Source organism: Tyto alba, unplaced genomic scaffold, assembly GCF_018691265.1.
Source record: "Tyto alba isolate M040663 unplaced genomic scaffold, T.alba_DEE_v4.0 Super-Scaffold_27, whole genome shotgun sequence".
Lineage (NCBI taxonomy): Eukaryota > Metazoa > Chordata > Aves > Strigiformes > Tytonidae > Tyto > Tyto alba.
The window spans coordinates 6931752-6947742 of record NW_024881301.1 but is presented as its reverse complement, the minus strand read 5'-3'; the positions used below and the strand labels follow the sequence as shown (position 1 = coordinate 6947742).

The 15991-nt window shown below is 38.7% G+C and overlaps 1 protein-coding gene across 9 annotated transcripts in view; it reads right to left on the bottom strand.

The window, feature by feature from the left end:
• ZNF521 (zinc finger protein 521) overlaps window positions 1-15991 on the bottom strand; it is a 235603-nt gene that overhangs the window by 217207 nt on the left and 2405 nt on the right. For 3 of the 9 annotated variants that reach the window (XM_042797980.1, XM_042797985.1, XM_042797983.1), the window contains exon 3: window positions 218-280. The exons of 4 other annotated variants lie outside the window; for them this stretch is intronic. In XM_042797980.1, coding sequence (XP_042653914.1) covers window positions 218-280 — 63 coding nt within the window. Of the gene's footprint in view, window positions 1-217; window positions 281-15642; window positions 15733-15991 lie in introns of those variants that run through there. 2 more of the 9 variants (XM_042797987.1, XM_042797988.1) reach the window with 2 other exon arrangements.

Sequence of the window (15991 nt, the reverse complement as noted above, 5' to 3'; positions counted from 1 at the left end):
TCCACAGGGGAAAAAGCTGAAAGGGGGAAGACTGCACTTCTGCAGCATTTCCACTCCCAAGAATTCAGACCTCAAAAAAATAATCATGCAACTGAGTTAAAATCCAAAGATTTGGGGTATTTTTCCTGGTTCTTGGGACAAGAGTGCAACACAGGGTCACATATAAATCTAGACATATATTCAAAAGAAGAGATACATATACACACTCCACAGGTACCTCTTTTTCTCCTCCGCCAACCCCAAGGCTTCATACAACTGGTTGTTTCTAGAATCTGAGTTTCTAGAAAAAAAACACCAGTTTTCATAAGGACACTCTTAGGACACCAGAAACTTGAAACACAGTGCATATATTAGTAAGAGTCAAGTACAATCTCTGGAAGACTCTAAACAATCTCTATCTCTGTCCCAGAGCTGTGGCTAGTAAGCACACTCATCAACAGAGATCTGATAAAGTTTCCCCAGCCCTGGAGTAAGTAAAGTATTTCACAAAATATGATTTTATGAGCTGACTGTTTCAGTTGAACTTGTAATTTGCAGCCATGAAGTTACCAGTACTTCAGCTGTGATAATACTGCATGATTTTCTTTGTTATGCTGAAGCAGTCATCCCAGCAGTCCTCACAGCTAAAGGAAACTGGTCAGACAAAGAAAGCAATGGGAAAGCTCAGGAAAAGCTGAGTTTCGGGGAACCCGTGGTCAAACACAAACTAAGCTAAATAGAAAGATTTTTCACTGGGGTAGCACAGATCAGTAAGACTCATTAATAAAGCAAGAAAAATAATGAATACAACTAGTATACAGTTAAAAAAAAAATTAAAAAAAAAAAAGGCAAACACCTTTTCTGACCCCCCCCTTAAAGCCCCCAGTGAAACCAACCTGACCCTGTTTATGCCCACCACCAGCTGTTAATTCCGTTTCCAAAAACTGTTCTGAAGAACAAGCTCTAAAACTGAAAAATGAGTCCACTGTTCCATCCCCCAAGAGGAAACTCACCTTGGTCATCAGTACCTACTTATAAACCTTACTAAAGGTAGTAGACATGTCTGTTATCTACCAGTGAAATCTTCGACGACGATGTATGTCACAACTTGGTCAAGAAAGGCTGTTTAAAAACTCTACCAATGTCAACATGGAATTCAGGCGGCCAAACACAAACTTTTCAAGAACTGATTCCCAAGTGGGAAACTTTAAAATAAAGCAGCTATCTGCTAAGAAGTAAACAAGATCTGCTTGTCTGAAGCAGATCTCCACCTATAAGTGCATGCAAACAAAAATGCAAGAGTTCATCTTTTCTGCTGTTCTGTGCTGCCTGCCTACTGCCACCAGCTGCAGTACCAGAATCTCTCATTGCTAGTGAGAAGTGACTGCACACCGAAATGTGCTCAGCTTCTCACTGCTGACTGAGAGGTACAACAAACATTTTTAGGTCTTAAAATGGAAAAAAGAAACATGGATACTGCCTAACAAATGGTTGTCAGATATGCAGTTTTGTAATGTGAAGACATGACAGTGGATGACTTGTGAAACTAAATGTGTAAAACCTCCCTGTTATTTAGGGATCTCAAAATTCTGAGAGCTGAGGTTTGCTTTCAACAAAGGCTACCAATATTTCTTTATTACACTAAAAGAAGGAAATAAATATCCGAGCAGATAACTTTCTGGTTACTATCTTTCTAAACGGTCGTTCAAGCCCTTTACGGATTCTCAGTCAAAAAAGAACCAAGTAGGTCACAACAGGCCACCGCACAAAGGCTTCCTAATAATATTCAACTTGACTGACGTATTTGTCAGGAAAATTAAAACCACATTTAGGGGGAAATATGGTAAAAGGAACAAAAAAAAAAAAAAAAAAAACACACACTACCCCACAAAACCCAGAGAATTAGGGAAATCTTAGTATTAGCACAAATCAACACAAAATAGCATCTCATTTTCCTTCGCAGTAAGTTAGATCATTCCTCCAACTAGCATGGGTATTTGTTACATTAAGCAAGCTACAGCTGGCAGCATCACGTAAACTCTCGATTAGCACTTTATGTCTTTCCACAATCAGACTCTGAAAACTTCAGTGCTATTTCAGCTCTTCGGCCACTGTTTAACCCACCTGACTATGAAAGGTAGTGTGACATGCAGCCAACATGAATTTCCCCTAAACATTGGATCGTTTTCTTTCAGGAGAGGAAGGCAACTTTAAACAGAACCTATATAGAGAGATGCTTTACATTTTGCTAACCAAAACCATTTCTCTAGCACTAGCATGAACTGTAACTAAAAAAAAAAAAACAAAACTGTAAGGATGGTATGCAGATAAAACAGTAGCATGTATGCATTATTATTACTATTAATTCAAACATCAAAATTACCAATACTCTAGGACTGTAATTGCACATAGGGATGTCATCTTAATTTCAGCATATACCACATCCTAGCACAAGCTAAGATAAATTTTAGATAACAAAGTCAGAGAATACTAGTAAAAGGAGTGGCCTCACGAAACCAGAACAATAGCTTATGAATCCAGACTATGAATAAGCGATGTTACCACTGAACAGCACTTTCAGAAACATTTAAAATAATGTTGTCACAAAAGCAACAACATTCCTTGTCCCTACAATTATGTGTTTATGACCACAGGTAACCTATTTTGCTAGCTGTAGAAATATTTCTCAATTGACTTAACCATTCCTTAAAGCAATAAGCCATCAGGGTCCTACTACATGTTTTCCCAGTGCGACTTTTGAATATCAAAACAAATAGGAACCCCAAAAAATAAAATTTCGAAAAAAGACCAGATCACCAAAACAACTGTGTCACAACAGTTCTTGAGTACAAAAAAAAAAAAAAACAAAAAACAACAAAAACAACAACAAAAAAAAAAAAAAAAAAAAAAAAAAACAAAAAACAAAACAAAAACAAACACAAAAAAAACAACTCGGCAAGGAAAAACAGAATTCCAGCATGTCAATTCTATCTCCTATTATAAAAGCTTGTGGGTTGGACAGATACCAGTTTTTAAAATTTTACTGCAAAAAACATATCTCTAAACTGAAGCTGTATCTGTGCGAAAGGTTAGGACATCAGCTTTGGTACAGCCAGTGTCCAAGGCAAACTCTGGTTTCAGTTCAGAGCACCTCTCATGCTTAGGCTGCTGAATGTCAATATTAAGACCAACTATTCCTTTTTAAAGAAAAAAAAAAAACAAAACCAAAACAAAACCAACCAAACAAACAAAAAAAATCAAGTAGTACCATCAAGGACATCCAGTGTGGAAAACCTGTGGGAATTTTGATATAAAGGTCCTGAAAACAGAATTAATCTCCTGACTGCTCTACAGCAACACCTGCTGATCAATAAGGATTTCACCCCTTTTGCTTAGTCTTCACGGGACATATAGTTAGCCTATAAAGCAGGGAGATTATTTTATAAAGTTAGTACAAAATATACACATATTTTCTAACCTGCAAAATCTCATATTCTACTGACTAACCAGGATTCCCATTCACTGAAAAGTTAATCTGTAGATTTAGCACCCTAAGGAAGAGCACAAGTCATTTCTGGTTGATGCCTGAGAAAAACCTTGCATGGAAAAGAAATGGATAAAATTAGAAATGTGAAAAAGGATATTTTCACTGAAAGGGAAGCCTTTTGGAGAACTCTGGCTGATTTATGGCTTCTGAGCTATTACAAACCATAATAAAATAAGAGCAAAAGATAATTGAAAAAAGTCTATTTTCTTCTAGTTTAGGTGGGTTAATAAATTTTTAAAAAGAAAAAAAAAATAACTGCCCAAATGCCTCAGCCTCTTTTCAGCCTGTTAAACAAAGCAGGAGAAGCCACATATCCCAAAATAAACTATAAAAATAGATTGCTATTGATTTATCCCTTCCTAAAACTAAAACATATTCCTTGAGAGATGTGAAAATAAACCTAATATAGCAACTAAGACTGTCAGGATAGGAAGTTCAGAATATATATTTTTAACTTGCACTTTGCATGTCCTATAATTCAATACTTAATCTATAAATCACCATTAGCATATGATTAGTAATTCAATTTAAGGCCATCTTTGCACAAAAGTCTTTTCTTAGGATAGTAACTTTGCCAAGTGCATCTTCAATCTACATGTTTGAATAATTTCTGCAGACAAGTAATAGAGACACTAGCTGTATTAGCATAATCAATACACAATTTACCGAGTTACCCAGACAGAACAGAAATAAAACGTGTGTGCCATTATTTCAGTACCTACAAATGACTGTAATTTCTGGAAGTATCTCTACTTTTCTTCTCCCTCCTTCTCATGGCCACATAAAAAAAAAAAAAAAAAACAAGAGGACATTCATACTGCCATCATCTACAGGTAGATATTAAGCACGATTAGATAGATTAATCACATAGCAGAAGGCAAATTTAAGAGCCAGCTACAGGAAGTGCTGAGTATCCTCTAACTCTATTAAAGTCAATGGATTTTGAAAATGTTTCGCACTTTGCAATAATGTGCTGTGGAAACACATCTCTGTGAGGGTTCAGTCAAAATACAAAACTTACAGAAGTTACAGAGTAGTATTAAATGCAGGATCACATGTCAACGCACCACCTGCTAAGGCTACACCCGCCTCCGCTTTCTTCTCTCCCTAGGTACCACCGGTGCTCCAAGATTCACCTTGGAAACTCTTCTGGCCAACACACACAAGCGCAGCATTTCACATCTGGCTGTACACCACACATGTAAGCAACAATTCAGTGGGTGACTCCTGGAAATCAACAACCATTTCAGACTGCTTCATAATGTCCTTTAAGATAATTGGCATTCATAAAAGTTCAGAACTACTAAGAAAGTATTGTTTTCTGAACAGCTTCACCTAATATCAATACACAGCTATCAGCCCCTTGCCAGAAACCTGATTACCATTTTGACTCCCAAATATATGTGCACCCAATGACTTCAGTGTGAGAAGCTGGAAAAATAAATACATTTGCATATTCACATTTCAAATATCTACATTCCAGAACACTATTGAAAACTAGTTCTGTGTGTAGCCACAACTGTACAAAAATCCAATTAATCATATGAATATTTGTATTTCTGATTTGTTTTCCTTTTTACTGTGACACACCCCTTTTCCTATTTCTACCCTCCCATAGCATTGTACCAGTATTCTCTTGATATTGGAAATTATTATTTTTCTTGAAAGATTCCTGTTATATAAAGCATCTCTCCTCCTGACTTTGTTTTTTCCAGAAGACAAAGACCCTCATAGCATTAATATTTTTCACTCCTCTCTTTAGTCTATCCCAATACTGAGCTTGTTTTTTTTTTCCCCCTAATGTTCTTCTTGTAGAAAGACTGAATTAGGAGTTCCTAATTAGACTGCAGTGGTTGGAAAATATTATTCTTAGGCTAGAATAAAGTATTTTCCTAGGCAGCACATAAACATAAAAGTAATAAATATACTTAAGTGCTTAAGAAATCCTTTGGATATCCTTCCAACCCTTGATCTCAAGGATGACGGTATCCAAATGTGACAGCCTAAAGACATCCAGTTTTACAAAACATTGTGTGCAGAAAAGTCAGAAGATGCTCTTTTCTGCAGCAGAGGGAGAAAGCTACAGAAACCTCCCCAAAGCTATGGGTGGGGGAGATATATTTTTCTTCATAGCTGAGGTAGTAAATTAATTAATCCTGCCCAGAATGCTAACTTTCCCTCCCTAATCATGCATCTTTTAACAAGGTTAAGCCACATCTACTTATATTCATATTTTTATTGTTTAAAGTAAACTAATAATGGTATGATATATTTTAAAATTACTATTCTCCAAAGAATCTTAAAGCTTTTTATAAACCTCAAGCAAATTTCAGACATCCCTAAGACTCTCTATCATGCAATGTAACAGATTAGAATGGATCTCCAAGTCAAATTGAGGACTATGGTGAGAATAAGCAAAGCAAGAAGGAATCTCTCTGGGAGTCAATTCTTAGGACTAGGGTCAGGACTTTCAGCTGTCCTGTCTGTCCTAAACCGAGTACCCTAACTCCATTCCTGACAATGTGACTGTGGGCATCCAGTCCATTTTGAGGAGAGACAGAAGCTAGAAGACTAAGATAAATTTTAAGCATAATTACCAAACCAAATACTTAACAAGAATGCTCTCAGAGTGACTCCTCTCTGTATACTGAAGCTATATATCACCTAAGCTTTCTCACTCTCTCTGAGGCACATAACTAAGAATTGCTGGTACTCCTACAGACCTCTATTTTCATCTGTCCTTAGAAAAGAGGAAATTCATTTAAAAATGTCCAAAAAAGCCTAAACTAAGCAAGAGAGAGTAACCTGAATCAAATTGACACATGGATCAGAGAACCTCAAAGTAACCAACATTACACAACTCTGAAGACAGGTGATGTAAGGAAGAGCTATGAGGATCTACAGTAAGTTACCATAGATGATCATTGCCTTTGAAAGTTAAGTGATTTATTTATGTGCCTAAAATGAGGCACTTGAATTGACGAGTTTGGGTTGTCTGACACCATTCCAACAGCAAAACAAAATGCAGCTGCATGCTTTAGCTCTATTACCTGAAGACATACACTTACCCAAGTCAAAAACCCCACCTCCTTTCAATTGAGATTATCCCTGATTTACCAGAGATCTCCATCTATTGTGTACCAGAGTTTTAGAAATTTCTTTTTGATCCCTTGAACTCTCTGTTCTGTTCTAGGTGACTTTCTATCATGTAGAACAGCACTCTGGTCTATATCCACAAATGAGCTTAGACACCCAGAAACTAGTGAGGAGATTTTGCATCTAAATTGCCAGTTCTGCTCAGATGCCATTCAGGGCAGGCAGTACCTATGGTTTTATCATCCAGGCTTTCTCAGTGCTGTGCAGCTCAATGCTGAAATCTAACCAAAGCCCTACCACAGCTGCCTAGTGGAAGATATTCTCCCGCCTTCCCTGGCTTTCGATGCAGTCTTATGGGCTGGTTCTTCAGAGTTTACATACCCTTCTCTGGTTGCTACAATATACTGGCAGAAAATGTATGGGTTGAAATACTTCTTCCTTTCCCCCTCTTGCCCACACCCACTGGTTAGATCACTCACCCAGGATGTGGGTGGCACCAGCTCAAGTTTCTTCTCTATCGGAAGGATTTGTAGTCACGTCATGAGCTTCCTAAGAAAGAGCACTTGCCCTCAGACTTGAGGTGCACTCATTCATTGCTGCTGAAGCTGCCATACCTCATCTCTACAACATTCACTGAACTGGAAAGAAGGAGAATTACCATAATACCTTATTCTTGTGGTTAGGGCACCCACATGGGAAGCAGGACACATGGACTCCACTTCTCATTTCACTGAAATAATTCATCGGAAGTATTACTGCAGCAAGTACTTGGCAGACCAGGACCTAGGTCTCCTCTTTCTTCATTGGTACTCAAGCCATTACAGCCATGAGTCTTGTGTATAAACGCTCTTTTTCACCCTCTTGTCTAACAAATACTTAATTACACTTTTGAAAAGGGAACCATCATTGACAAAAATAAAAGGGCAACTCACACTCATAGCACAATATGCTGCTGTGTAATGACTGATGTACTCCCTGTGAGATACAGATTCAAACACTCTTAGACAAAGCACAGAACAGAACCCCCGCCTCTCACATCCTAGCAGAGCAAATAACTTTCCCTCTTCAGTAAAGGGGAGAGGAAGAGCAGCAGCACAACCCCTCAATTCCTTCTAACTTGGGAGAAAAGGAACAACTTGTCCCTCATCTCGAAAAAGCTGGATCAGGTAAGTGACTGCTGTGAGATACCATATTGCACTGACACCCACAATCTAGAACAGGGGAGGAGCTAAGATTCACTATTCCTTCCAAGTTTTTCCTACTGTCTCCTTAAGGTAGCTCCTACTCAACAACATTCATAAACCCTTAACCTACCTATGAATTATAGAAATAATCCCAACGCCTGGTGCAAGGTAACTATTCCACTAGGCACCTGTAAATTAAGCACTGCAGTACTAGCACCTTGCAGCATGCCAGCCCTTTTTTCTGGACCTAGCCCTAGAGCTTTCTGACCTTTTTTCACTGATTTACATTTGTATCTGACGAGCAAGTCTTCTGCTCAACAGACTCACCAGAAATCACAAATCAAATGCTTTCCTATTCTCCAGCTCTTTGCAAGTCACGTAACGCAATCCCTTCCCAGTGGCTGCACACACAGACCAATAGCAACCCATTTCCTCCTCCCATCTTCAGAGTGAAAACGTTACATCAGGCATGGATCTTGACATCCTGTTGTCCTGGAACCAGTGAATCAGAAAGTTCCTTCCTCGCAATTGTATTCTTTAGAGGTGGAAAATAATTAACTTCCCCACCCCCTCCTCCTTCCTACAGCCACTATCAAAGTTAGAAATTCACTTGACTGTCTGGAAAAGAAAAAAAAACAACAAAACCACCAAACAGCCATCATAATTCAGTGCCAGAGAAAGTTTTGTTGATCAAAGCATAGCCTAGTCTTCCCAAGGACACTGCCTTCCTACATCACATCGTCCACTTCAGCAACACAGTAGGTATTTTATTTTTGGTTTTGAAAGCTTCTTTCAATAAGTTAAGGAATCAATAATGGAAGCTGAACTTGATAGGTTACCAAAAGAAGCAAACAACGAAAAAATAAAACTAAAAAATCAATTATCATGGAATTCATTGTTTGAAATACATTTTCCCAGCAAAACACAATCTAATAATAGTAAGGGCACAAGTTTCAGGGACTGTATTCAAAAGCCATCTATCGTGCAGTTAACCAGGACATTTAGACTTAAAAGTGCTCTAGCTTTTCCACACTTGTGTGTAACACTAAGTGTATGTATGAGAAACTAGGAGAGAGATTTTGAGCTTCCTGTTTGGTAAGGACAAAATTCCTGTTTCAGGTTATTACCTTGCATGTGAATAAGCTCTCCAAAAATGGAGTCTGGGAAGGAGGGAAAATACGGATACCCTCACTATCAACATCCTGTCCATTCGTCCTCAGGGCAAAAAGGTGTTCTGCTTCAGCCAGAAGCAAAGAACACCAAAGGTGTTCTGTTCAGAGGCTGATTAACTAATGACCAGTACTGTTTCAAATCTGTAAGAAGGCTAACTAGTTACTGTTACTTTGAAGAACCATAGTAAACCCCTATCACATTAAAAAAGAAGAAAGTGGGGCAGGGAAAGTCACTATGCCAACAGATACACAAATGACTTTAAGCAATCTTGAAGGACTTAAGAATCCTAACCTTAAAAAGAAAAATCGCACCTAATTGCATTTGTATTTAAAAGTGAAGATGTTAATCACTTATTCAAAAAACCACCCCTCTCTCCCGCTCACATGATAAAAAAGAAAAAAAGAGTGGGAAAAAAACACAATGAAAACACATCCCCCCCCGAATTTAAAATTCCCTTGGGCATTAACTGTGCAGAATTGGTAAGTAACAACTCTACAACTCTTCTGAGTTGAGCCTTTATACGGCTTCAAATGCACAAAGAAAAGTTGCAGCATAGCATGCATAGCATCACTAGCTAAAGGAAAACTTAAGAGGCTCAAATGTGCACACACTAGAACATGGATAGCCTAGACTAAATCCTGAAAAAAGAGGGAAAATAAATCCTCTACATCTTTTTCTCAATAATTATGCAGTATAGAGGGGAAAAAAATTGTTTGAAACTAAAGGAATGTGAAATGAGGACAAAAAAAAAGAGTGACTAGTGTTAACTGATATTGTAAATACGAAGGACAATGGTCCGGGTTCAAAAATCCACTGGAAGAGGGCAATTTTGTGCAGTCTTAACTCATGTATGCACAGAAGAACATAAAGCAGATTTTTTTGGCAAGTAGGAGGGCTGAATGAAAATGTTAATTATAACATGTTGTAATAAGGATACCCCCAAGATCAGCCCTATCTTTTTTGCTACAGTGTAGTCCCTAGGCATATGGCTAACTACTCCTTGATCATTATCGTGGCTAAACCTAAAGCTACTGAAGTTTAGGAGACTCATATCTAACCGAATTTCTTTCATCTCTAATAATTGCTAAACTAGCATAATTACTCACACTTGAGGTGAAATAGAACCCACGTTGTCTAAAATTAAAGTTAAAACAAAAACAAACCTCATCACCTCTCTTGGTTTTTGCATATTCATCATCTTTTGTCAGAATCCTATGCCAAGTGTTGCATTATGATTTAAAAGTATTTAAAAGCTGCTCTTGTGCTATCTGACTTTCATAAAGAGTGCGACTGAAAAACTTCAATGCTTTGCAGTAACACACTGCAAACTACATTTGAAAACAGACGTACATTTTCCCAGCACCAAACAAAACAGGCCCAATTCTTTGTAGATGTTGTCCCTTTGGGGAAAAAAAAAAAAAAAAAACAAAAAAAAAATATATACACATATGTATATATGCCACAGTTCTGATTTAAGTGAAATAACGCATTTTCCCCACCCCCAACTGGGACTGATTTTGAGCTCAGGTAGCCCTGCAGGGGCCAACAGAATCTGCAAAATACAGCTGGGAAAGATGCTAAGAGGTCTGTCTTAAGGTATCAGCATTTATGCTACATTTTAATCAATCTAAAATAAACCTTCAAGTGTCTTATTTTCAGTGTTTTACAGAAAAAAGAAAAAAAAAAAAAGAATCTGTACGGTCTACATACAGTGTTAACAGTTCTTCTAGATCCTTTCCTCATATACAATTATTCAAAAGGAAGACTTTTTTTCCAATATGCGCAAGTTTCAAAATACTGAATCATGTTTCAGAACAAAGAAATGAGAGCTATTAAACCAGTTGTAAAGTAGACTTAATGAATTACAGAGCAACATAAAGCCTTTCAAGGCATCTCAGATCATGGCGGGCAACGTTATCCTACACATGTTAGATAAATGCCTCCATACCAACAGCTTCCCTTCTTACACAAGTTAACAGCAACTTGGGAAAACAAAATCAAACCAAACCAAACATGCAGTATTTCTAAACCTCCTAATATTATCTTTGTCACAAGATTTCACCTTCATGGAAACTAGCAGCAGTACAACCAGTAGCTGTTTAGACGCAGCCGTTTACACATTTGTTCCTAAATAGTACCTGCTCCTAAGAAGTAGATGGTGATGGTCAGTATAACTCATGCTGGTCCCAAAAATGACTTGGTAGCATTACTGTAATCCTTCAGCTAACCAAGACCATCAATACCACTATGTGTTGCCAAAGTCAATGAATATTACTAAAGGTTAGGGATGGTTTTGTTGTTATGGATTTTCTTAATATAAAGGAGCTGGGGCTTGCTTTGGCAAGTCAAAAAGAGAACACTATAAATAGCCTACATTATAAAAAGATGCTAATCTTAAATCCTCTTTGTAATTTGTTTTTTTTTTTCATGTACTCTTTCATGTTTGATATCTTAATTTTTGCCCTTTTTTGGATGGCCAAATTGAAGCCAGCAATCCACTCATGCATCAAACAGATGTTTTTGCTTTTCAGGCCAAATGGAATCTTACGAATTTTTTGTTCCCTCCCTATAAAATGATGATGCCAAAATAACACAGTTCCTGAAAACAGCCCGTTCACAAAAAGTTCTTTGGACTGGCAATACTGTAACTTTAAGTCAAGTTCACAGAAATCATGCCAATACTAATTGCTGGTTTTGTTTATGCTGGATTGATTATAGTCTAATCAGCAGACAATCTAATGACTTTTGAGTCTAGTCCATGCCATTTAGAAGCCATGGAGGGTTGGGGCTGAGAATAAACATTTAAATAGTTGACAGATACACAGAAATGTAAAGTCTACCATTTGAAGGGGACCCGAATGTCAAAGTCTCTCTGAACTATTGCTGCTATTAAGTAAGACTTCTGTTGTAATCCACTACTGCTCTACCTTCCTTGGTACTACACCACACCACCTGCACCTCTGTACGAGAAACATCCCTTTGCTTTGAACTTATGATGAGAAAACAAGTCATATTAAAACACAGGTCCATTCACTTAGTCCACCAACATTCTGCATGAATTGAGCTGCAGTTGTAAATTCAGTCAGGATGGAAAGAGCACCTAGCATTCCTCAAAAAGAGGGAACAACTTTAAGAGACACTCTGGGCTTGCCAAAATATTTCAAGATATAAGCCTTCTTTAAGTAGTACATAGATATGTAAAATACAGCCGATAAATTTTTCCTTCGCATCTTTCTAGGAACTAACATTCAGTAACTTTATTTTTGCAGTCAAATGTGGGATACAAAATTACAATGAATAAAAATTTACTTTGAAGTAATAACAAAATATATATTTTTTTGTTTGTTTGTTTTCAAAAATAAGTCACTTTCAGACATCAGTGCTTCTTTTAAATGTGTGGGGCTGTTCTGGTTTCCTTGTGATGGCTTAGCTAACACCTTCAATTTCAGTGATTTTTCACAGCTGACTTTAGCGCAATGAATATCAGCTGGCTTCAGCTTAGAGAAACCTGAGTTTAAGGTTTAGTAGGACTATGTTTGCAGTCAGGTTTGTATCAAGAATACTTGGTTTTCTTTGCAAGTGACGATATTTTTGTAACTGTTTCTAAACAAAGTTTCTCATCAAAAGCCGGTAGTAAGGGCAGAAGAAAAACCTCAAGCCCTCCCAAAACTAAAACCCCATAAACCAGAATGGGGAGGGAGGGGGGAGGCGGTTGATAACCCAAGTGTGATACCTACAAAGCCCGCCAAGTCACAAGAAAAGGTTTACCATTCAAATGGCCAAGTTAAACAAGATACAAGCGAGCTCATCTTCCCTCCCGCCCCCCGCCCTTGCTCTCTCATCTCAGGGGGTTCCCTAAATCCGGTTCTACTTAGGAACTGGCATTGCCCTTAGCTGTTAGGAGTTTAAGGAGTCATACCAATCGCCCTGCTTTGATACCCTTCATTTGCACAGTGGCCCTTTCGGGGCTTATACACAGGTATCATATCTCTGACTTATCTTTCCCCACCTGCTTTTCTCCCGCTATCCTCCCTCCCCCATCAAATGCATTAGGTGATTTTGATCAGGTCAATGATACCTAATAGATTTGCCTTTTTTTTTTTTTCCTTTTTTTTTTTTCCAGAAACTAGCCAAGGAAATGGGATAAATTAATCAGTAGAATGAAATATAGGTCAGGACTTATGACTTTGATGCAACTGATCCTTCCTCTGCCTGAAAGAACCCGGCAATTGAACTTTATTTCCTCCTTCTTAAAGTAAAATAAGATAGTCAAATTACTATTTTTCAGAAAGTTAAATAATTTACTCTGCTTTTGAGACTTTTTTTTGACACTGCCCTGTAGTATATTTGTAAGATACGGTACTTTTCCCAGAAAATAATTACAACCTTATTTTTCCTTGGAAAAACGTTTTCATTAATCTTAAATTGTAAAGGGGCTTATCTAATGTTAGCCATGCCTTTTTTCTTTCCTAGGTCCAAACCTGAGATACGATCCTCACCAAGAGCTGGGGGACAGTCAGACTAAAGTTGGCAAGAAACCAAAACAGGGGGGGGAGAAAAAGAAATAGAAAATGAATGTAAACAGAAACCAGGGTAATTCAAAAAAAGTGTATTTTCAAGAAATAGAAGAAATTTAGTCATTAGCAAGTTCTTAACACCCACCACTTCAGATGAACATTAGTTTCATGCATTCAATATAAAAAACTCAATTGTCATTTTGTTTTAATGTATTTACCTGCTTTGTATCAGTATTCCCCTAAGATATAAGTTTCAAATTAAGTTATCAAAAGTGACAGACATATCAAAAATATCTCTTCTATCTTCCTCCCAGAAAGGGTTGCTAAGTACATGACAAATTAGAAATGTAATGTGTAACTCCATATTTTATTTAGATGTAAAACAGCACTCATGAGTTTAAATAACTCATTTACATACATTCAAAGAATAGTTTTTCAGAGAAGCTGTTTAAAATACTGTTTATTTTTAAACTGTAGAACTATATTTTGTACTGGCTAAATCAATAATACTTAGGAAATAATGAATTTAAATAAATGCTGCATTGGAGGTGCAGCTGAACTTCTCCCCGCAACATTACTTACAGCTTTTGTTTGTTCACTAAAAATGAAGATGTAATAATTGATGGGCAGACTGTTATCAATGAATTTAAATGCTGTCTATGCAAGCATCTTTAGACTTCTCAGATGAATCGCATTATTAGCCCTTACAGAAATCTTACAATTGGACTGCTTTCAGAATACTATTAATCCACTCAAAAACTGACATGATTCAAGAAAAAAATAAAACAGGAAAATGAAAAAGATTTTGAACAAAGGCCACCAAGAATGATAACCTACTCCCCAAAGGTAATTACTGCAGCAATAATTACAGATGATGATTGATTTACTGCCTGGTTTTAGTTGAAAAATAGTAAATAAGACACTGTAAAGAAACCTCTATCATCTCTACCCTGAACATTAAGTGGTTTTCTTAAGTCAGTAGTTTATTGTCAGCAAATCCAAGCTACTCCATCTGAATCGTATAATGTTGCTGTTTTCTCATTTTGGGGACTCTCAGGCTACTGATACATAAGGAAGGCAAAGCCCATACCTCCACATAAAATGGAAGCTGTATCTTTTGTTTTAAATTAAATGTGATGTTTACAGGAAGATATTTGAAACAAACCTCCTCTCTGTAACCCAGCTAACAAATAACCAGGAGTAAAACATGTCCAGTGTCTAACAGGAGAACAATTTCCTCTATTTGCCAATTAATTCTGAATGCTTATTCCTTCGCGCTTAAATACTTGGAGGTCTAAGACTACCCTTCAGTTAAAGTTTCCCAGCATCTTTTTGCAAATATGGCTAATTGGTCGCTCTCCTACTGGCTCTAAAACTCTTTATGCGCACGTAAATAAATCCTCCCTGGGAAGCTCAGAATATAAGTGCGCGTCCAAGCAACAGAACTTTCATTGTGGTATCATTTTTAAAAGGTAAGGGAAGAGCGGCTCGTTTGTTCTTCACAAGATGCCAAACAAAAGCACCACTGAACCGCACAAACTTCGGTAAACTAGATACAGACAGCAGCAGCAGGTAAAGTAGTAAATTCAAGGCACCCTTTATTCCCTTTTAAAATATCTGGAGTGTTTAAAAAAAAATAGAAAAAAAAAAAAAAAAAGAAAAGAAAAAAAGAATTAAAGCCTGGTCTAAAGCTCACTGAAGTCGACAGGAAGACTTTGAAAAGGGAACTCCTGGAAAGAGTTGTTTCAAATGAAGGGAGCGCAGCTTTTTGCCAGGTCCTCCTGTACAAGTCCATAAAAGCAGACCCCACTCCTGCTTTCTAACTATGAAATTGCGCTGGTTTCTAGGCACTTAACTCCTGGTGTACGCCAGCCTAGCCGAGAAGAAAACAAGGCCTGCCGTCAGCCACGAAGCGGCTCCTCAGGATCACATCCCCGGCCGGGGGCTCGCCGGGCTCTGCGCTGCCGGCACAGGCAGCCCCCCGGGCCGCACAAGTTGCTCTCAGTTCCGCGGGCCTTTCTCCCTCGCCCCCTTTCCTACCCCCAACCCTCCCCCCCCCCCCCCCCCCCCCCCCCCCCCCCCCCCCCCCCCCCCCCCCCCCAAAAAAAAAAAAAAATAAAAGTAGACAACTTATAGATGTTCTGACCTGACGCAACCCAGGCTTTATTCAACTTCACTGCAATGTACAGACCAACCCGGGAGGAACGCGCCCATCCAGAGATGTTTATTGGAGGTGACAGCCACCCTCAGCCTCCTTCCCCGCTCGCAGGCGGGGAGAAGCCCCTGCCCGCCCGGCCGCCGAGGCCAACGGCTCCCGGCTCCTCGGGGTGGGGGCGGCCAACGGCTCCCCGCTCCTGAGGCGGAGGAGGCTGGGGCGGGGGAGGGGGGGTCGGACAACGGCTGCCCGCTCCTCGGGGGGCGGGTGACACCCCGCGCCGCGGCGCGGCGGGCTGAGGGGCCGCGGCGAGGGGCCCGCCGGGCCGGCGGGGGGCGGC